Source organism: Chrysochloris asiatica, unplaced genomic scaffold, assembly GCF_000296735.1.
Source record: "Chrysochloris asiatica unplaced genomic scaffold, ChrAsi1.0 scaffold00002, whole genome shotgun sequence".
Classification (NCBI taxonomy): Eukaryota; Metazoa; Chordata; class Mammalia; order Afrosoricida; family Chrysochloridae; genus Chrysochloris; species Chrysochloris asiatica.
In genome coordinates, this window is record NW_006408520.1 from 31,944,958 (window position 1) to 31,969,268 (window position 24,311).

Sequence of the window (24,311 nt, forward strand, 5' to 3'; positions counted from 1 at the left end):
ATTATAATATATATATATTATATATATTGCAGGACTCCAGTACAAGAGAAAGATCATACAAAACCACATTCAAGGTATTTGCTTTGGAATTTCCAATGATCTCGCATCTTTAATGACAAAGAGTAAACCTATTTGTCTAGCTATGCACCTCAGACATCTGGTAGTCACTTTAGAATCTGGTCCACTCATTGGATAAATAAATACCTTCTGGAATTCATCATGATATAAAATTAGAATAATAATTCAAGATGGACTTTATGAAGAAGAGTGTAGCATCAGGAGTTGAATAGGACTCATTGACAACCTGTGATATAAAGAAAACACAGCCTTTCATGCTGAAAGCAAAGAGGACTTGAACCACTTACTGATGAAGAGCTAAGGCTACATCCTTACATATGGATTGTTGCTGCTGTGTGCTCTTCATTTGGTTCGGACTCATAGCAACCACTGTATAGGGTATCTGAGGCTTAAATCTTTATGGAAGAATAAAGTCTCATCTCTCCCACAGACAGTTTGTGAATTATACTTCAGCATAAAAAATAATAAATAATAATCATGATAAATGGATAAAAAATTGAAGTTGTCAATATTTACATTTTGCTTGAATCCACAATCAATGCCCATGAGGGAATCAGTAAATAAATCAAATGATGTATTACACTGGGAAAATCTGTTGCAAAATACCCGTTTAAAGTGTTAAAGCACAAAGATGTTACTTTGAGGACTAAAGTACACCTGACTCATGCCATGATATTTTAAATCACCTCCTTTGCATGTGGAAACTGAATAATGAATAAGGAAAACGAAAGAAGAATTGATGCCTTTGAATTATGGTATTGGTTAAAAAAAAAAAAATTGTGTATAGCATGGACTGTCAAAACAATAAATAAATCTGTCTTAGAAATACAGTCAGAATGTACCTTAGAAACAGGGATGGTGAAACTTTGTCTCACGTACTTTGGACATGTTATCAGGAGGGACTAATCCCTGGAGAAGGACACCATGCAGAGGGTCACCAAAAAAAAAGAAAGACCTTCAATGAGATGGATTGATACAGTGCCTGCAACAATGGTCTCAAATATAGCAATGAGTGTGAGCATGGCACCAGGCCAGGGAATATTTCATTGTACTGTACATGTGGTCATTGTGAATTGAAACCAACTCAACGGCACCTAACAACAGAATACAGCATGTATTTGTGGAATTATGTTCAAGTACTCTTTGAGGGGTCATAGTGTTTAAATCCTTTTAAACTAAATAGTGCCCTTAATTCCAAAGACCTGCTGATGTTCTGGCATGAAAAATGCACAATGTTCTGTAAGGGGCATCTACACATATTTATATATAATTTTAACACATTTCTACTTTAAGTTAAGTCATGGGTCAGCATGATGGAATACAAGGCCACTTTTCTAAACTTCTTAAAGAAGGCCAGCAACATAAAGAACCTAACAAGTCAGATGGATTAGTTGTGAAACTGTTCCAGCTTCTCAGACACACAAAATGAGGGCATCAATAAGGATCAGCATTTTCAGCACAGTCTTACAATGATATTTCTCAGCACCGTAAACATACTACAATCTAGTCTCTGTCTAGAGGGAGTTTCCTAACCAGAAAGCATTCCCTCTGTAAGGCAGTAGTTAGACTACTAGCTTATCCAGTATATTAGACAGTATAGCAAGATCAAAACCCAAGGCATCTAAAAATCAATACTAGAGAATTAGTGAGTCAGCACACACAGTCTGAAATGCACAGAATATGCCAATTACTCAGTGGGGCCAAAACTATATAGGACAGATCCTCAGAACAAGTAGGAATTAATGATACAGCAAGAGGACACAATGCAAGACACAAATACAGTCCAGTCTGATTTCATTCTTTCAGGAGGTTCTTTCCAAGTTTTTATGTTGCATATCCAATAGATGCTATTCTACAGTTGAACACTAAAAATGCTATATATGCCAACCAAATGGTGTCGTATGGAGCATGGACCATCCACTGACAGAAAATCAAAAGGACTTGTCATCACCTAGAGAAAGAAGGGAGTTCCTGGGTGGTTTAACCTAAAGTTTGGCTATTTGAGCCCACACAGAAGTACCTAAACAAAAAAGCATGGGGATCTACTTCCCAAAAAATCAGCCATTGAAAACCTTATGAAACACAGTTCTACTGACATATGTGTGGTTGCTATGAGTTAGAATCAACTTCATAGCAACAGGTTTGGTTCTGATTTAAAGAGAGAAGAGACAGTCTTGTGAGAAAGCACTTTCCATCTTTCTTTTTTTGTAACTTAAACCAGAAAAATAAAAACCATTACATTTCTATATGTAAGTAAATTGTGGGTACTTTCACAATTTTATAAGTTTAATTACAGACTCCAGACCCCATTTATACTATGCATTCATTCTACAAATGTTTACTAAGCACATACTATGTACCAAAGTATAAAGCTAGGCAATGAGTTAAACATCGATATGAACAAAACCTAGCTTCTACTCTCAAAGAGCTCATACAAGTTTAGGAGACTAAGCTTTAAAATTTAAGCAATAATATTAAAGAAAGCAATAAAATAAGCTCCTTGAAATCAGCCTCTTACAGGTATTGTCAACAAAAGCTTTCTGTGTGATATTGAAGATTCAGAATGCTGAAAATCCTCTTCCTAGTCTAAAGAAAAATTATTCCAATTAAGAAACAAATTTATGTCTTTTATGTGTTCAAAATCTTTTAAATGACTATTACGTATTTGAGGGCTTTTCTTTTTTCTTATTGTTAAAATAAAAAGATTTTAGCTGAAAATTATCAGAGGAGTTATCAAGTACAGTCTTTATTTCTTATAATTAGGAAGGTGAGACCCAAATTGGTTTGGTGACTTGCTTCAAAATTGAAGATCAAAATTGGAACACAAGTCTTTGGACTAGTAGTCAGAAAATATCAACACCAATTGATATTTTCTTCATTTTTAGGTATAGAGATTCTATCACAGGATCAAAAGTAATTACTCAGCTGGGGACTTAAGACCCAGAGAGGGAGAGGAGCTGTGTGCTGATGACCGGGGAGCAGGCTTTTAGGGTATACCCTTTGGTTGGTTGATGATGCATGGAGGGGACTGTAACCATGACAGTGAAATTATATATGATAGGATGAATGTAAAACTAATGTTCTCCCATGTAAACTATCACATAATTCACAATAAAACATTAAAAAAAACAAAAAGTAATTCTTGTCTGATAGGAATTTCTTGACCAGGAGGCAGAAACTTCCTCTCTCATATTTTGGACATGTCATCTATCAGGAGAAATCAGTCCCTGGAGAAGGACATCATGCTAGATAAAGTATAAGTGAAAAAGAGGGCGACCTTTTCTTGAGCCAAGATGGATTGATTCAGTGGCAGCAGCAGTGGTCTCACACGTAACAGAAATTGTGAGGATGATACATGATAGGGCAGTGCTCCATTTTGTTGTGCAAAGGATTGCTCTGAGTCTTAACCAACTCGATGGCACCTATCAATGACACCAAATTAAGTTTTCATGAAAGTAACGCAAAACTAAATGATGTCAAAAAATGTGCTGTGGTTATAACAGGTTTTCTGTTATGAACAATCCTTCTGATTATCAGAGTCTTACAAAGAGGTTTCATATAAAATGTTTTGCCTCACAAGTGTCATAGCAAAAGATTTCCTCTTTTTTTTCTCATCCAAATTAGTTTTGTTTTTGTTTTTTTATCGAAACCCTCAGAAGCTAATCAAGAGAGGTGGTAGCCCAGTGCTGATAGCCACATTATCACCTTTGATTTATTACCGAGAAACTCCTTCCAGGGGACCAGGACATATGTATACTGCCAAACAAATATAGGAGTGTAGTGCCAGTTACAATTCTGTTCTTGAGCATCTCATAAGTGTGAGCAAAAGCATCTGTTGAGTAGACATTCCAGGCATAGTCTCTTGATCATTACCAGACCTTTCTCAGTCAAGGCGTCATTCTAAACTTTTATGTTGCAGCTACATGTTAGAACCAAGGGAATAAAAAATAGTTATTAAGGAAATGTCAGAGGCTGAAATCCCAATTTGGATACTGAGCAGACCATTCACTTATATCTTTTAGGAAATGTATTCAAGGAAAGTGGAAGAACTGTGACCCCAAAGCAGACTATCATCACATTGTTGCTGTTGTTAAGTGTTGTTGAGTCAGTTCTGACATAGAGTGGCCCTATACAAGGTTCCTGAGGCTTCTGCCACAAAGTCACTGATGAATTCAAACTGCTGACCTTGAAGTTAGCAGCCCAAAACATAATCCATTAAACCACCAAAGCTCCATTATCAAATTAGAAGTGTGGCACTGTAGGATAAACACTAGACTACAAGGTTGGTTTGAACTGCAAGATCAGTGGTTCAGAGTCACCAGCCGTTCCTTGGAAACCCTACGCAGGGTCACTATGAGTCAGAACCAACTCCACGGCACTTAATAACAATAACAAGAATTAATGAACTCTCTAAATTTAATTAAAATATTCTATTTTTTTTTTATTATTGGCATATATGATGGCACTTAACAACAACAACAATTACTTGCTCAAATATTTGTTGGCTGTGTGGTGCTGTAGTCCATCAGTAATGGACTGCAAACCACAAAGTCAGGAGTTCAAACTCACCAGCTGCTCCTCGGAAACCATATACAGGGTCACTATGAGTTAGAACCAACTCAATGGCACTAAACAACAAAGAAACAACAAATAATATTATATATTTTTTGTACTTTTTTGTGTTATCAAATTCAGAGTTCCTATGTAACTGTCTTTTCTTCACTTGGTAAGCAGTGTTTATAAAATAGTTTATTGTTAATTTTCTGAAAACTTAAATTAATAATGCTAATTAGGCACATTCTGTGGTTTGAAAATACACTCTGTAGATAGTACAGGTGAGTAATTACTACTTTTATTCATTTGTATGCCTATTTATGGAGTCCTGGTAGCACTGTATAATAAGCACTGTTCTACTAACTGACTCGCTATGAGTCGGTCCCGACTCAATGGCACATGACAACAACAACAACTAACCACAAGGTCACCATTTCCAACTATCACCTACTCTGCTCTGTGGGAGAAAGAGGAGGTTTTCTGTTCCCATAAAGAATTACATCATGGAAATACTACACAGGATCGCTGTGAATTGGAATTGACTTGATGGCAGAGGGTTTGGGTTTTGGGTATGTATTTCATAGGGAGCTCTGGTGGTACTGTTGGGTAAATGTTGGGATACTAACTACAAGGTCAGTCGTTCAAAACCATCAGTTGCTCTGTGGGAGAGAAGAGACTTTCTGCTCCTGTAATGATTTGTAGTCTCAAAATCCTGTATAATAGATCTCTATGAGTCAGAATGGACTCGATGGCCATGAACTTGGTTTGGGTGTGTATCTAATATGTCCAGAAACATTTTCAATTGATTATAATCCCTGTGCTGCATCATTTCCTCATTTGATTTATTTGAACTACTTAGGCATTGCTGTTGTAGTTAAGTGCCATCAAGTCTGTTCCAACTCATAGTGACCCAATATAGGGTTTCCAAGGAGTGACTGAGAGTGTGAACCACTGACCTTGTGGCTCAAGCTGACCTTCAGGTCCAGTGCTTAGTCTATGGTGCCACACCAGGACTCCACTTAGGGAGTTCTAACTCATAGGGACTCTGTATAGGAGCAATTGATGGGTTTGAGCCACAGATGTGCAGTTAGAAGTCCAGTGTTTACACTATAGTGGCACACCAGGCACTAGACATTGGTATAATACAAATTAAGCAAATAATATAAAACAAAATATTGCTTAAGTGTGTTCAATGAAAGAGATGTACTTTTAAAGCAATATTTTGTAAACGAAGTCAAATGTTGTTGTTAGGTGCTATCAAGTCAGTTCAAACTCACAGTGACACTATGCACAACAGAATAAAGCACTGCCCTGTCCTGCATCATCTCCACAATTCTCCTTACACTTGAGCCCATTTTGCTACTGCCACTGAGCCAATGGATCTCATTGGAGGTCTTCCTCTTTTTCACTGACCCTCCACTTCACCAAGCATGATGTTCTTCTCCAGGGACTGGTCCCTTCTGATAATATGTCCATTGTGTGAGAGAAGTCTTGTCATCCTGGCTTCTAAGGAGCATTCTACCTGTACCTCTTCCAGTACAGATTTGTTTATTCCTCTGGCAGTCCATGGTACTGGCAGTATTTGTCTCCAACACCATAATGCAAATATATCAATTATTTTAAGGTCTTTCTTAGTCAATGTCCAACTTTCACATGTATATGAGGCTACTGAAAATATCATGACTTGGGTGCTCGCTTCGGCAGCACATATACTAAAATTGGAACAATATAGAGAAGATTTGCATGGACGCTATACAAGGATGACATGCAAATTTGTGAAGAGTTCCATATTTAAAATAATAATAAAATAACGTGACTTGAGTCAGGCACACCTTAGTCCTCAAACTAATATGTTTGCTCTTGAACACTTTAAAGAGGTCTTTCACAGCAGATTTTCCCAACGTAATATGTCATTTGATTTCTTGGCTTCTGCTTCCATGAATGTTGATTGTGGATCCAAGCAAAATGAAGCTTTTGATAACTTCAGTTATCAGGATGCTATTTATTGGTCCAGTGGTGAGAATTTTTGTTTTCTTTACACTGAGGTGCAACCCATTCTGAAGGCTATATATAGTCTTTGATCTTCATCAGTAAATCCTGTTTGCTTTCTGCAAGCAAGGTTTTATCATCTGCATATCTCTGTTGTTAATGACTTTTCCTTTAATCCTAATGACACATTCTTTTTCATATAATCTGCCTCTCGGATTATTTGCTCATCATACAGACTAAATAACTATGGTGAAAGGATACGTAGTACCTCCTTTTTAAGACCACATCACTCACAGGTTGGTTGTTCTGGAAACAGACACTGAGATGAAGTTTAGTACTCTATTTATTGTAGATTAATACCTGTTGAAAGGAAGGGAAACAATTAGGAAGCCAAACTATAATACAGAGCTAGCAAAGCCTCAGCCATCCCTCTGAGGAGTTTGGGGACATGTATAACCCATCAGAGTATTACCACTTTGGACCAAAAATAACTAGAATTTCATACCTTTGCCCTAACCTTTTTTTTTTTTTTTTTTTTTAAATAGGATTCTTTGCTGAGGCTTGAACCTTGATAGAACTAATTTCAGGGACAAAAATTTTTCCTTGAAGGGGAACCTGGGTGACTCATCTCAGTATCTACCATGAATGTTCTGGTTGTTTCATTCATTCCTTCAACATAATTTTTGCCTTCTCATTGTCATTCATTTCTTCAACAAATTTTTGTCCTTATGTGGTGCTATGGGTTAGCACACTGGACTCAAAGTCAGTTTGAACTGCATGGTTGATGGTTCAGGCTCACCAGCTTCTCTTCAGAAACCCTATACAGGGTCACTATGGGTCAAAACTGACTCGATGGCACTTAACAACAATTCAAAACAGTATGCTAGATATAAAGGATGCAACATAAAGCAAGACATCACCCCTGCTCTACAGAACAAACCAGTGAACTTACATTGTATGTAGTTACATCTTCCTAAATGATGGAACATAAGCCACAATGAGCTGAAGTGGCTTGTTCCAAGTCACACCAGCAAAGAAATGCATTCTAGATTACAGATTTCTTTGAAAAATAAGACTGAAGTGATCCCAAACCTGAAGAAGTATTATGTACAAAAGGAACACTAATAGACAATATACTTTTTTTTAATGTTTTATTGTGAATTATGTGATAGTTTACATGGGAGAACACTAGTTTTACATTCATTCTATCCTATATCGTTTCATTGCCATGGTTACAATCCCCTCCATGTACCATCAACCAACCAAAGAGTATACCCTGCAAGCCTGTTTCCCGGTCATCAACACACAGCCCCTCTCCCTCTGTGGGTCTAAAGTCCCCAGCTGCTCCATCTCTCCATGTAATCGTCTCTGCCTCCATCTCAGGCATCACTGCTTCTCTGGGTATGGTCCTGCTCTCTGCTCTTCTCCCTTGATGGTCCCAGGGACCTCCACTCCTAGACTGCAAAGTTAATCACTCCCCTCCTTGCTACAAAACATCTACCTTTACATTTCCAACCCTCACAATCAGTCCTGATAGACAATATACTTTTGACAGCTCACTTTCTATGTGTAGTTATTCTCTAAGTTTTCTTTTACTTAATCTGATTTCTAAATGTTATTTTTCTCTAACTTTTCTTTCCTCAGTCTACCTACTTTTTTGGTTATTCATCTCCTCCTTAAGTCTTTAATTACTATCTGTTTGCTTTATCGTCACTGTTGTTGTTAAATGCCATTGAGTTGGTCCTGACTTACAGCAATACTACATAAGGTTTCCAAGAAATGGCTGCTGAATTTGAACTGCCAAGCTTCTAGTTCAAATTGACCTTCTGGTCAAGTGCTTACCCTACAGCACCACACCAAGTACCATCTAATCAGTTTTCACTCATAGTGACCACCATATGTGAGAGAGAGTAGAACTTCCCCAAAGGGCTTTCTAGGTTGTAATCTTTACAGAAGCAGACTGCCAGCTCTTTCTCCCATGGATCTGCTAGGTAGGTTCAAACCATCAACATTTTGGTTAGAAGCTGAGCACTTAGCAATTGCACCACAAGAGCTCTTATTAGCTAATGACTCACAACTTTTTCTTTAATTCTAGATCCACATACTCAGCTATGTAACAAGTATCTCTACAGAATGCCATGTTGTTGTTGTTGTTAAGTGCCATCGAGTTGATTCTGACCTATACCAACCCTATATAAGGCTTCCGAGGAACAGCTGGTGAGCTTGAATCGCTGACCTTATAGTTCAGACAGCTTTGCAGTCTGGAGCATTAACCCCCAGTGCCACACCAGGACTCCATATGCTTCAGAATGCCATACGAACCATAAAATTCATTTCCGTTGACCTGATTCCTATTCAAACCAAACGCAAAACCAAACCCACTGCCATCAAATCAATCCTGACTCATAGCAACCCTCTTCAGGATTTCCAAGACTATAAATCTTAATGGAAACAAAAAGCTTCATCTTTCTCCCATGGAGCAGTTGGTGGGTTTGAACCATCAACCTTGCAGTTAGCAGCCCAATACCTAGTCCACCACACCACCAGACCTCCTTAGAATGTTCCACAGGGATCTCATAATCATGTCTAAAAAAGAAAATTTCCATTTTTTATCTGAATAGATTACATACACTACCCTGCCACTTTTCTACATATCCCCTTCATCTATCTATTTTCATCATAATATTCTTTGATAAAAGTAAGAAGGCATAAGAATTTGAAATGGAGAAGTAAATATTAGATGTAGAATATTAATAACATATTAGGTACATAAGAACTTGTTCATTCATCCACTTGGTGCCCCTATCTGGCCGAACTTCTGTTTATTCTAGCCTCAAAAGTTTGTGTTGGATGAAACCAATAAAACTACCATTTTTGTAGGTAAGAAATGGTCAAATATCAGCAGTTTCATATAATATAATCTAATACCACCTTTGTTTTAAGAACATTTACAAATTTTTTTGCATGGGTTTAAGTAATAAAACAATAAAAGCAAACATAATGATATTAATATAACACAGAAGTTCATGTTTCATAAGATGAAACAGAGCTAACTCCTAGAGAACTAACCTAGTATATTGTATTTTAAATGAACTTAAAGAGCTTTGAAGAGTTGGCTCTTTATCCTAAAAACAATAGTTTCCATTCCATTTTGAGAAGAAAATCTGAAACAACATAGAAAAATTATAGGAAGTCTTAGACCCCGGTAAAAGCACAATACTTTGTCTTAAAAATCTTCAAATCTAATAAGTTATTGTTAAAATGTTTAAAACATTATAGTTTTCATAAGGATATTTTATAATTTTACATAATCTTTAATGAATAAACAGAATGTGAGTATTTTAAAAATAGAATTAGAATATTTAGAATTTTTACTGACTTTTGGGAAAAAATATTTCTTCTCAATAGCAAGTGATTTGTTATACATAAATAAGGTTTGGGGCCTTCAGAATTTCCACGTTAGCTAACAATTTTTAAATAGATCATTACATATTTTATTATGCTAAAAATACAGTGTTTTCAATTATCATAGTGTTGTCTCACTCTTAACACACATGTGTTCTGGCTAAAAGCTTTGTCATTTTATTAAATGTGTGTCAGATGTAGAATCAGTCTTGTGAATCATTTTAATGAAAATGCCAACAAGTATTAACTGATAATAATTATTGTAAGTGGAATATTATGACTTCAATACTATAATTTCCCATAAATATCCAACAGAAATGTTCATTTTAGATAGCCTGACCATGAAGATGAGGAATACCATGAATGAGTCATTTTTATCAAAATGTGGTTTAGTGTGTGACATTGTTATAGAAGCAACAGTAAAGTACATTAAATTTTCAAAGGATTTTATAGTAACCTTCTTACCAATCATTCTTCCTTGAGCCTTTCTCATTTTCTTCATTCTAAATGGTGGTGGTGGTGGTAGTTATGTGCCATGGAGTCAGTTCTGAGTCATAGCAACCCTGTATGGTTTCCAAGGCTGTAAATCTTTACAGGAGCAGAAAGCCTCATCTTTCTCCCATGGAACAGCTGGTACTTTTGAACTGCATGAGGCTAGCAGCCCGAATCATAATCACTATGCTACCTTCTAGAAAAATATATTTGATTATGTTATTCCCAATAATCCCTAACATTTTGATAAAGGTTAAACACTGCCTAGCAACTAAGACATTTATGAATTTATCCTGTTGTGTCATTTAAGCTTTACTTTCACTACTACTTATTCTCATCAAATTGAACAATTTTATGTGTTTTAGACTAATTTTTTTTTTTTACCTCTGTGCTTCTGATCAGATTTTTTTTTACCTCTGTGCTTCTGATCAGATTATTCGCTTTACCTCCCATTTTTATATAACTCTTTCACATTCTTCAAGACGCAACACAAATGCCATCCACTCCATGAAGTTTGCAATGAACTCCACTAATAAGGAATCTACTACTTTATCTCAAGAGTTGGTAAATTTTACCTTAGATACTAAGTGATTTATAGAGATAGTAAACAATTTAGATGTTGTGGACCCTAAACTTCAAGTAGTCCTTCAAAACTTCTCCGTTCTTTCATCACAGTGCAGAATCATCCATAGACAGTACACCAATATACTAGTTGTGTTCTAATGAAACTTCATTTATAAAAACAGTCAGTCCACTGACTCATAATTTGCTGATCTTTGCTATATTCTATAATAGAATAATAGCCTCGGAAACCCTGAGCAGGGACACTATGAGTCTGAACCAACTCCACAGTACTTAACAATAACAACAACATAGTACTTTACCTTTTGCATTTTTGTTATCTTCCAACAATATTTATTTAGAATGTTCCTACAGAAGTGTGTCGCTTGAAAATAGATCTAGAGAACTAAAGAAAATGATTGGAGGGCAAAATATTAAATATGAAATCAAGCTATGAATATACTTTAATCATTGTGATGGTTTACAATAGCTCTACAGATCTTTGATGTTCCTACCTCTAGAGGTGGTATCTAAGTCATTCTCATTATGTGTGAAGTGGAACTAGTAATTCACTTCTAACAAGTAGCATATGGTAGAAATGATCATGTGTGACTAGATCATAAAAGGCCCTGAGCTTCTTCCTTGCTTCCACTCTTTCGTGTTTTACTTACTCTGGGGAAAGCCAACTTTCATGACATCAATGACATCAAGCCCTATGGAAAAGCCAACATGGCAAAGAAGTGATGCCTTCTGTCAACAGCTGTCTTGGAAATATGTTCTCCAGCTTCAGTCAAACACTCAAATGACTTCAGCCTTTGCTGAAACAGCCCGAACCATTCCACCTAGCTAGTCAACTCTTAAATTCCCTGACCCACATGAACTCTGAGATAATCAGTTTCTATTGTTGTATGCCAGTGACTTTCAGAGTAAATTGTTTTGTCTGCAGTTCAGAGCATCAGTTGACATCAAGGTGATTCCAACTAACAGTGATCCCATGTATACCAGAGTAGACCTGTGCGCCATAGTGTTTTCAACAGCTGATATTTTAGAAGTAAATTGCTAGGACTTTCTTCTGAGGTATATGGGGAAAAACTCAAACCTCCAACTGATTGGCTAGTAGTAAATGTTTTAACCATTTGCACCACCCAGGGACTCCAGATAACTAAGTTGTATTAAGACTTAAGCATTTGTTTTGAAATTAACAAAACAAAAAGTCCATCATGTTTAAATTCTGAAAGTTTATCCGTTTAAAAAAAATCAATTAATTATGGACATTTCTATTTACGCATAATTTGCCTTTGAATGCATCAAAATGGAAAAATATATTTCTTTGTTCTTTGCTGCCTTGAATTCCTCATTTAGAAGAATATGTGGCACTTGAGGTTTCTTGCATAAAAATGAGAGTAAGTCATGCACAATTAGTCTGTCCTTTAAGCCTTGTGTTTACTAGAATGGAAGAGAAGGTCATAAGACATTATTGCTTAACACATGGCTACCAGCTGTGAGTTCTGCAATTCACACAGCATTCCCAGTGCAAGGAGCTGTGTAGAAATAGGGAGTTGACTAGGAGATCGCCCTGGAGGTCAACTTAAAGCTGCCAGAATATTCCCTGTAGTACAAATATATTGATCCACAGCCACTGAAGATGGATTAGGTCTTAACCTGTTTTTCAAAAAAAATCCTGCTATAAAACAAAGTAGGTTTTGAATATAATTTATTTCTATTCAGAAGATGATTTTCCTACAGTAGAAGAACTTGCTTCTATTTGATAGTGTTAAAAAATGTGGCACCAAACTATCCTCGCACAACCCCCTTACTCAGCTAGGTTCAATAATTCATTGAAATGGCCTCCCAGAACTCAAACAAGATACTCAAAGTTACGGTGTTTATTAGGGAAGTTAACAGGTTACAATGCAGCATCAGAAAATACTTGGGGCACAGTTCTCCCAGTCAGGATAGCCAACCTCAGTTGTGCCCTCTCTCTGCTTAGGCAGTGTTACATAGTCCTTTTAGGGTTGCTGATAAATACCCACAGGATAAACCACTCCACCATGAGCCTCAGGCTGAAGGCACTTGGTTCTAGCACCCACAGCCCACCATGGGTCAACAAACTAAGCCTCTGCAATTGAAAGAACCAGGAGCACTCACTCTGTAATCAAGCCCCCTATCCTAAATCATTCAGCTTTACTTATTCTGTGGTTGGGAAATCCACCACTCTGTCTTGTGCTCAGGTTCTGCTGCTGCTGTTTCTCTTCCATGCCTCTGGTTTCAATTTTCTGTCACTGGGTCAAGGTGGTTCAATACACAGTGATCTCTGGGTCCAAAGACATGCTTCACTCCTGACTTCTCTTCTTTGATAGTAGTAGGATTCCCCCTCCTGCTTCTGAGATGGCTCACCCTGTACCTTTCTAGAGTTTCAAATTTTTACAATTACAAACAACTGCTAGCTCCATCAGCTGAATCATGTCATCCTATTAGTATTTTCTCCAACCTTTTCTTATCCAAACCCATCAGAATAAAATCCTTTGGTGGGCATTATAAGGACTAAGGCTAAAAGATATATTAAATAATCCAATATACCACAAGTGAACAGTGCAAAAATTAAGTTCTGAATTATTTCATTTATAAACTATTTCCATAGTAGTTACTGTCTTCCCTGTTTTGCTGTCAAACTTCTTGAAGTATTTTTTTTTTTTCTACCTTCTCACCTACACACTCCTAACCCTTGGCAAACAGTCTTAGGTACCTAGTGCTACTACAATAGAAGTAACACAAATGGGTGGCTTTAGCAAACAGACATTTATTTTCTCACAGATTAGGAGTCACAGGCTCTAGGGGAAGGCTTTCATTCTGTCAACTCTGGAAGAAGGTCCTGGTTCCTTTGGCCTGCTGATCCTGGGCAATCTTCATACAGTTTAGCATCTCTCTTCCCACATCCTGCTAGCTAACTTGCTTGTTTATATCTTTTCTATATCTCAAAAGAGTTAGACTAATATTACAGCCTGTACTAATCCTGCCTTATTAACATGTTAAAGACAACTGATTCTCTAATGGGATTATAGGCACAAGCATAGATATCAGGATTTACAACATGTATTTTGGGGGATACAATTCAATCCATAACACTTCACCATTTGGCCCCCAAAATTCATGTCATTGCTGCCATATGCAAAACACAGTCATCAGCACATTATCACAACACCTTATTTCCAAAGTCTGAACTCCAAATCCAAAAAACCTCATCTTCTGAATTATCTAAATCAAATATGGGTGTAGTCTATTTTAGGGCAAAATCCCTTCATCTGTGAACCTGTGAAATCTAGAATACAACCTATCCGTTTTTAAAGTACAATGGCAGAACAAGCACAAGTTAGACATTTTCATTACAAATGTGACAAATTGCAGGTATAAAAGGGATATTGGGCACCAAACAGGTCCCAAATCCAGCAGAACATATTACCATAGCTCTCAAGACTTGAAAATAATGCTTTATTCTCTAAAACCATAATGACTCTGTCCTCCAGACTCTGGAAGTTGACCACATTCCATGCATTCTGGGAGGAGGGTCCTTACCATAGCCCATGACCCCACTCTTTGTCACCCAGAGATCATGGTTCCATCCTTTGAGATCATTGTAGCTCTGCTTCCTGTGCTCCTTCCAGTACTTCTGCTGATCTCTGACTTGCTCCAGAGATACTTCTTCTCTTTTCATGGAGCATAACAAATACACTCCTGAAGAATTCCAAATCAGACAGGTTTTCTCCTTTCATTCTTTCTCGGTCTGCTTAAATCTAAGCTGATGGATTTTCTGCTGTGGTAGTTGGTTAATTACATTAGTCACAAGCTGAATTTTTTTAACAAAAGATTGTGTAGCCACATTTGTGGGGAAGACACATGTCCTTACTTTGTGAACAGAATTTTCCAAATCTTCAAGTTTTGTTTTAGTTTTTCACAGTTCATTTCTAAAGTCCATCTCTTTCATATTGTGACAAGAAGAAACCACATGGTCCATTTAAGGTCTTGCTTAGAAATCTCAGTCAGCTATCTAAGTTCCTCACTTAACAAGTTTTACCTTCCACCAAACATTTGAACATAATTAAGACAAGATCTTTGTCACTACATTAAAAACATTGCCTTTCCTCCATGTTCATCATTTTCTTTTAAAGCTTCACCAGGAGCACATTTAACACTCATGTTTCTAGCAACATTCTGTTATATATATTTTCTAAAACAATAGAGATTTTATGTATAGCTCTTATTACTTCTTTCTGAGCCCTCATCAGAATTGACATCCATAATTCTACAAATACTCTCTTCAAAGCAATCTAAGATTTTTGAAAACTTTTTTATTGTGAATTGAGTGAAGGTTTACAGACAAGATCATCAGTTTCACATTTTGCAAATCATACATTTTGTTTCATCTCAATGATTGCAATCCCCTCCATTCAACAACAGTTTCCCCATTATTTCCACCTACGTTCCAATTTCCACACACCTCCCAATCCCTTTTCAATTTTGTCCTTAGGTAAATGTTGCCCTTTTGATATTGAATGATTGACCATTCCATGGTGAGCTTATCTTACTAGAGTTATTGTTCCCCCTATATACCTATCTACTGCTTGACTGAAAGTTGGGCCACAAGGGTAAGTTCCATTCAAGACCTGAAGGGTCATTGAGGGCCATAGTGTAGACTTTCTCCACTCTCTTTTTGACCTTGTCTTTTTTTTTTAGATTAGTTTGCATTTTGTTTCACATTTTCAGCCACTCTATCCTGGACCTCCGAATGTAATTTCTTTATGAGTAATCGGTAGAGGTAGATGGGCACCTCTGGTCTAAAATTCATGGATACTGATATTCACATGTTCCATTAGTCCATTGGACTAATTGATTCCAAGCATCTTCAATTCTCATCATTCTTTCTTCTGCACATGGAGAGACCAATAGTTGAACTCAGATGGCCATTCATGAGCTTTTAAGATCCCTGATTCTACTCACCAAAGTAGGATGTAGAACATTGTCTTTGTGAACTATATTATGTCAACTGATCATGGTGTTCCCTGAGACTATCTATGGTCCTGGTCCCTTTGGCCCAGCAACTCATTGCCTTAAGGTGCTTGGAAATATCTAAGAAGTTTTCATCATTTTGCCCACTGTATATTCCTTTCACAGGTATGTTTACAGCAAAGGTAAATATCCATGTACCAATATCCTCTTTCAAACTCTTATATATTTATGGATATACTTCCACTCTTCCTTCTATACACCTTCAGTCTATGTATCTATCCACGTATCTACCTGAAGAGCACTGTTGTTCCAAGATTGTATATGTAACACTAGTTAACTTTTTCCCCTTTAGTCCTTGCATACCTCCTTGTGTCTGTATCTGTCTTCATCCTTCTTCTGCCAACTTCTCTTTTCTTGTATATTGTCTTCCCTGTCACCAGAGTTAATGTGTCTGAGTCAGAAACAGCTTGAGGACACTTAACAACAACAGCTCTCTAGTCAGTGAATTACTCTCCCCACCGCCCCAACCCAGGTAACCATCAAATAATTTTTCTAATCTAGGCTTTTAATATTGTTGTTTTTGTTGTTGTTGAGAGCCATCAAGTCACTTCTAACTCATAGCAACCCTGTATAGAATGTCCAAGGAGCAGCTAGTGAGTTTGAACTTCCAACTTTGTGGTTAGCAGTTCAGTGTTTATCCTGAAGTGCCACACCAGCCTTTTAATATTAGACACCTTAAAATTCCTCTAGCTTGTACCCATTACTTAATTCCAAAGCCACTTCCGCATTTGAGATATTTGCTTGAGTAGCATCAGGTAACTAGTTATCTAGTGCTGCTTAACAGAAATATAAACAGATGGAGTTAGCTAACAGATTCTTATATATATACATTAAAGCAAAGTCTTTCATTTTACTTAGATTCATAATCAGCACTCATAAAAGCAACAGTCAATAAATCAAACAGTGTATTGCATTTAGTAAATTTGCTGCTAAAAAAGATCTCTTTGAAGTGTTATAAAGCAAAGGTGTCACTTTGAGGACTAAGGTGCAGCATGGTGGTTCTGTAGAATAAGTACTGGGCTGTTAACTCTTTTGAGTGCACCAACTGCTACAATGGAGACAGATGAGGCTTTCTCTTCTAACAAAAATTTATAGTCTCGGAACCCCTATACAAGGTTGCTATGAATCAGGTACCAATTCAACATCATTTAGCAACAGCCACCCATGCCATGGAATTCAGGTGTGATGCTGTAGGATAAACACTGGACTTCTAACCCACCAGCCACTCCTCTAAAACCCTGTACAGGGTCGGAACCAGTTCAATAGCACATACCAACAACAACCCAGGCCATGCTGTTTTCAGTAGCCTCATATGCATGCAAAAGCAGAAAAATGGTAAGATTTAATCTCATGTAATTAGGACGTATTATCAAGAGAGACCAGTTCCTGCAAAAGGACATCATGCTTGGTATAGTTAGTTGGAGGGAAAAGGAGGTGAATGGACACAGTGGTTGTAACAACACGCACAAACATAGCAACAATTGTGAGGATAGCACAAGATCGTGTGGTATTTTGTCCTGGTAGCTATGAGTTGGAACTGATAACAGCAAACAAGGTCTTAGATTGATAGCTATTAAAAAATTAAATGCCTCCCCATCTTTAAATAAAATAGAAAAGAAACGTCTTCTACCTGGAGACAGTCAAGAGGAAGGAAGGTTGAAGGGCTATGCTCTTGTTATCAAGCTTATTCTATATTGTTCCTTTGCCTTTCTATACCACTTAAAGGAGAAATAATAGAGAACCCATAAAGATTAATGTAGATAAACCCTAAGCTTTGTTCATTCTGCACAACTGTTAATGTTTCTGTGAATGAATGAAATTTGCTGTTCGCTCATGTATTGAGGTGCTTTCATTGAAGGAAGTCACCTTCAGAAATTATTTCTTAAACTAATGTGTCCACATCAACTATATATAGCTATGAAAACTATATGTCTTTTAAAAATGTTCACTCATTTGTAAACTCCATGAAGATAGACAATGTTTGGATTTCTCCATCATTTGAAACTCAGTGTCTCCTACTATAATTCCTATCACATGTTACACACTTGTACAAGCATATTTGTTGATGACTGAATAGATTAATAAATTCTAATGTGAAGTGCAGGAATTTGACTCCAAGTTAATATATAGCATAATGATTGCATGTGATCGAAGACCAGGATTCTAGAATAGCAAAGCAATATATATGTGTTTTCTGTTATATATATATATTTGTTTTTTTTCTAAAAGGGACCTGTGGGTTTATCTGGAGAAGTTGGAATGACTGGAAGCACTGGTGATAAGGTAATTTATTTTACTGTTCTAATTAATAGTAACAGTTCTAGACTTAACTCAAAAGAGAGAGGTTTATATGCCATTTTCTGTTGTGGTAAAATATGCCTAGCATAAAATTAGTTATTTTAAGCACTTTTAATTGTATAATTCAGTGTTGTATAACCATCACCATTACTTCTAAAACTTTTTTATCTCCCCAAATAATAACTCTGTACTCATTAATCAATAACTCCATTCTTCCCAGTCCCTTGAACTTCTTACTTACTTCTTGTCTCTGAATTTGTCTATTCTATATATTTCATATAAGTAGAATAATACAGTACTTTCCCCCCGTCTCTGGATTGTTTTACTTGGAGTAATGTTTTCAAGGTACATTCAATAACATTGTCAAAATTTTGTTCACTTTTATGGGTGAATAATATTCCATTGAGTTTAAATATCATAAAATCCTTAGGTGTTCATTTACTGATAAATACTTGGGTTATTTCCACCTTTTGGCTAGGGTAATTAAAGCTATTACCATGTTGTTGTTACGTGCTGTCAAGTCGGTTCCAACTCATAGCTGCCCTGTGTAGGGTTTCTGAGGAGTGTAGGTGATATATATAGAGAGACACATGTTTCATGAAAGTCCCAGAGGAGACGAGAAAAGGCATATACACATATGTGTCATAGTGACATTGTATAGAGTGTCCAAGGCGTGCCTGTTGTTGTTATATGCTGTCAATCCATTCTGACTCATAATGACCCTATATAGGGTTTCTGAAGAGTGGCTAGTGGGTTTGAACCACCGATCTTTCAAGTAGCCATCCAATGCTTACCCTACAGCACCACACCTATATGGAATCTCATAAATATATTGAGCTACAATTAGTAGCATATATATTCCTGTTTTTTAAAAGGAAGAGTTTTTTTATTAGAAAGTGTGACCTGAAGAGAAAAGATGAAATTGGCAATCCAGATTTATGACTGGAAAATATTATTTAAATCTGGTTTTGAGAACAGACTCTACATAAGAAACAGTTTTTAAAGAGCAGAGTAAGTTGTCACTATTCCTGAGCCAAGTCTCAGTCATAATCTCTTTATTTCCATTCAGAATCCAGTAGGCAATTATTCTGGATAGTATGATGGAAATTGTAATTTTGTTAAACATTACCTAGAAATCATTACCTCAAGAGTGATTTTCCATGCTGAGTTCCAAATTTAGGAGATTTTCAAAAAATGAAAAGTAATTATTGGAACCAGCAAGTCATATTTTGATTTTTTTATTATATAAATGGAATCTTTCTAATGGACTAGTGGGTAATAAACAATAAAGTTTGGAACTTTGACTAAAACTTGGTTTGCTGACTATAAATTGTAAGCATAATAGTCTGGTGCTCTTATTACAACAGTTACTTGTTGAAAATAAAGTCACGTGCCACATATTCCCATCCAGGCAATTCCTACCAGTATATGTCCATTGTCCTGTAAGGTTATAATAGAGATCAGAAGTCCTGATTAGAACATGGGACATATCAAATGCAATAGCTTCCTGCATGCAACACTTATCTCATGTCTCTTGTATACAAAATGATTATGTTGTATATAATGGTATAGTACATACAAAACATATGATATTTGTGCCTTGATAGTCATAATAAATACCTATGTTACTTGCTTATGTATGTACTGTACTGTACTTTTTATATAAAGAGCTTACCATATAACAAAGTATACTCTGATAGTGTGGACCAAAACAAAGTATGGATAATATTATGAAGAATAGGTATCCAAAACACTTAATTGTGTTCATGAGGAACTTGTACATAGACCAAGAGGCAGTTGTAAGAACAAAACAAGGGCATAGTGCATCAGGGAAGTTTAAAATCAGGGAAGGTGTGTACCCAGGCTGTATTCTTTCACCATGCCTATTCAATCTGTATATTGAGCAAATAATCTGAGAAGATGGATTATATGAGAAGAACGTGGCAACAAGATTGACAGATGACTCATTAACAACCTGAGATATGTCAACACAACCTTATTTGCTGGAAGTGAAGAAGACTTGAAAACTTACTAATGAATATTACAGCCTTCAGTATGAATTAGACTTCAATGTAAAGAAAAGCAAAATCACCACAGCTGGACCAATAACTAACATGATAAAAGTTGTCAATGACATCATATTGCTTGGATTCACAATCACTGCTCATGGAAGCAGCAGTCAAAAAATCAAATGAGAGCGACTACCAGATTGGAGGCAGTCAAGCAGACACAGATAGTAAAAGCTCCTTTGTAAAATATACAGAAAAAGTCTGTGGAACCGCAGCAGAATTTTGGATCTTGTATAAGGCTCTGGGCACCAGTTTCCTGTGCCCACTTGTAGAGAAATCTGCCTGTGGAAGCAAAATATGGCAATTTCTAAATCAATCCTGATTTCTGAATCGATCCAGGAGGCCAGAGGTCCTGAGGTTGGAGGGTGGGGCCACAGGCAAGCGGAGGCAGTGACCCAGCACTAGAAGCCACGGAACTGTGTGTCTGGAGCAAGAGGTGTGACCGATTTTTCATCTTTCACTTTTCATTTTTCATGTATCTTTCCTCTTCACTCCAATCATGTCCTCACTGCCCAGCTCAGATGCCTCCAGGTGGGCAGGAGCACACCCCCAAAGAGGTCCAGCATTGCACCCACAGTTTTCTCATGGCACAGATAAGAGGTTCCTGAGAACCCCATTGGTCCTGCAAGCTGCTTCTTATGATGTCTGCCTCTGGGACCCAGCCCCAAAGTTAACCTGGATGGGACCCTTTATCCCTGCCTGCATAGCAAAAGTCACTGGACAGTCAACTATGATTTTATTTTTGTTTTAGATTGGTAGCTTCTGTCTCCGTTTAATATTGTTTCTGTCTTTGGTCCTTTTGGCCTCACTCTTTTCCCAGGGGTGGGAGCTTATTATCCCTACCTTAATCAAGAAGAGACAGCGACTGTGTTCATATAGCCAAGCTACAAGCATACCCTGTAATATTCCACCATCTGGACACTAGCCAATAGTAGCTGCTAGGCATTACATGTGAAAATGGAAGTCTAGCTCCAGATAATATCTACCAGGAGATGTTCAGTAAGCTTAACAACACAGTAATATACATCCATTTAAGCATTAAAAACCCACTTAACTACTGAAAATGTCCAAGAAAACACAATTAAAAATCTCAACACATGTCCCAAAACAGAAAAAAGTAACTGAAACAAATGAGCTGGAAGCAGACACCAGAGTTCCCAGTAGAAGAGCAGGGTCTGAAGCTGCCTGAGAAGGAATTCAGAAGAATTATATGGAAACAAATTCAAATGCTCTGAAAAGGGGTGGAGGAAAATAAAGAAGTCAGGAAAGTGCTACAGGAGCAATCAAACAAGATAGATACAGCATTGGAAACAATCCAAAATCTTCAAAAAGAAATCCATATGATTAATCATAAAATATCAGAAATGGAAAATACACTGAAAGGGCAAAGGAGTGGAATTGAAGAGATGGAAGCCAGAACCAGCGAGCTAGAAGACAAATATCTCAATATTGCTAAGATAGAAGAGCAAGCAGAAAAAATCTGAAGAGAGTCAAAGATTCCTGCTGGATAACATGAAGAGGAATAACTTAAGAATTATTGGCATTCCAGAACAGGAAGAATCACAGAAGTCCACAGAAGAGATGGGTGAAGAGCTTCTGGCAGAAAATTTTCCTAACATCTTGAAGGATGAGAAGATAAACATTCAAGAAGCTGAATGAACCCCAGGAAGGATAGACCCCAAAAGAAAACCACCGAGACATAGCACAATCAAGCTCTCCAAAGTCAAAGATAAAGAGAGAATCCTAAAAGAGGCCAGGGAGAAGAGAAGTGGTACCTACAAAGGCAAGCAAATCAGATTATGCTCTGATTTCTCAGCAGAAACCATGCAGGCAAGAAGGCAATGGGGAGACATATATAAAACCCTAAAAGAAAAAACTGCCAATCAAGAATTGTCTATCCAGCAAAACTGTCACTCAAATACAATGGTGCAGTCCAAACATTCCAAGATAAACAGAAGCTAAGAGATTTTGTCAAAGCCAATTCAGCACATCAAAACAACCTAAACAAAGTTCTTTGGAATAAAAGTCAGCATGAACAGACAACAACCAGAGATTGACAGACATGGCAGCACCATCTGTAACTCAGTGACAGACAGAAGAGTTCAGAACAGAATAAAATTACAGCAATGAATTCAGAGGACCTGTGAGGCCAACCAAAGATGAAAATATTAACAATGTCAAAACAGGGAAAAATATATGAACAGATATCCAGGTGTTGAGGAGGTCAAGTAGATTGCACGATACAATAGAATGTCTTAAACACAGGGAAATCTTAATAGACTATGTTGTTGTTGTTGTTGTTGTTAAGTGCCGTCAAGTCGGTTCCAACCCATAGCGACTCTTTATACGGTTCCCAAGGAGTGACTGGTGAGCTTGAACCATCAGCCTTGTAGTTCAAACAGTTTTGTAGACTGGTTCTACAGGGTAACCCCAAAGAAAATTAATACTTCACAATTTACCATGAAAATGAAGATCCAAGTAGAACAAGGAAACATTAAAACTAAGAAGAAACTGACAATAATTAGCACACACAAAAAAAAACATGAACTCAGCACAAGAAAGGATGCAGAACAAAGGAACAAACATCACCATGAAAAATTAACAGTTAATCCATACCTAGTGATAATTACACTAAATGTCAATGGATTAAATGCACCAGTGAAGAGAGAGAGAGTAATTGAATGGATAAGAAAACAACACCCTTCAATATGCTGCTTGCAAGAGACACACCTTACACACAAAGACAAAAACAAACTAAAAGTTAAAGGATGGAAAAAAATATACCAAGCTAACAGCAATAAAAAACAAGCAGGAGTGGCAATACTGATCTTGGATATAATAAACTTTAAGGCAAAAACCACCATAAGAGATAAAGAAGGACACTATCGCATGATCAAAGGGTCAACTGAGCAAAACAGCATAACCATAATTAACTTTTACGCTGCAAATTTAAAAAAGAAATAGACAAATCTACAATTACAGTGGGAAATTTTAATATATCACTTTCAAAAAGGGTTAGAACAACCAGAAAGAAACTTGACAAAGATACAGAAGAATTAAACAGCACAATCAACCAACTTGACCTCATAGCCACGTACAGAGCATTCAACCCAACAACAGCACAATACACATTCTTTTCCAGTGCACATGGAACATTCTCCAGAATTGACCATGCATTAGGTCACAAGGCAAACCTCCATAAATTTACAAACATCAAAATATTACAAAGCATCTTTTCAGACCACAATGCCATAAAATTAGAAATCAACAATAAGAAGACCAAAGAAATAAAGTTTAATACATGGAGACTGAATAACACCCTGCTGAAGAGTGACTGGATAATCGAAGAAATTAAACATGAATTCAGAAAGTTCCTAGAAACAAACAAGAATGAAAATACAACATACCAAAATCTTTGGGACACCGGGAAAGCGGTGCTGAGAGGACAATTTATTGTGATAAATGTGCACATCCAAAAAGAAGAAAGAATCAAAATTAACACATCAACATAGCATCTCCAGCAATCAGTCACAGACCAACAGAAAGAACCTACAATCACCAAAAGAAAAGAAATACTAAAGATCAGAGCAAAAATAAATGAGATAGAAAACAGAAAAACTATAGAGTCAACAGGACAAGAAGCTGATTCTTTGAAAGGATTAATAAAATTGACAAACCATTGTCAAACCTAACAAAAGAAAAGAGGGAGAAGACACAAATATCATGCATTAGAAACCACACGGGTGATATCATAACAGAACCAAAGGAAATAAAAAGGATAAGAGTTGTACTCCAACAAAT

At 36.9% G+C, this 24,311-nt stretch overlaps 1 protein-coding gene across 1 annotated transcript in view; it reads left to right on the plus strand.

Moving 5' to 3' along the window:
• COL24A1 (collagen, type XXIV, alpha 1) overlaps positions 1 to 24,311 on the plus strand; it is a 562,513-nt gene that overhangs the window by 269,165 nt on the left and 269,037 nt on the right. Inside the window, exon 23 of the mRNA XM_006831073.1 lies at positions 18,373 to 18,426. Coding sequence (XP_006831136.1) covers positions 18,373 to 18,426 — 54 coding nt within the window. The remainder of the gene's footprint in view (positions 1 to 18,372; positions 18,427 to 24,311) is intronic.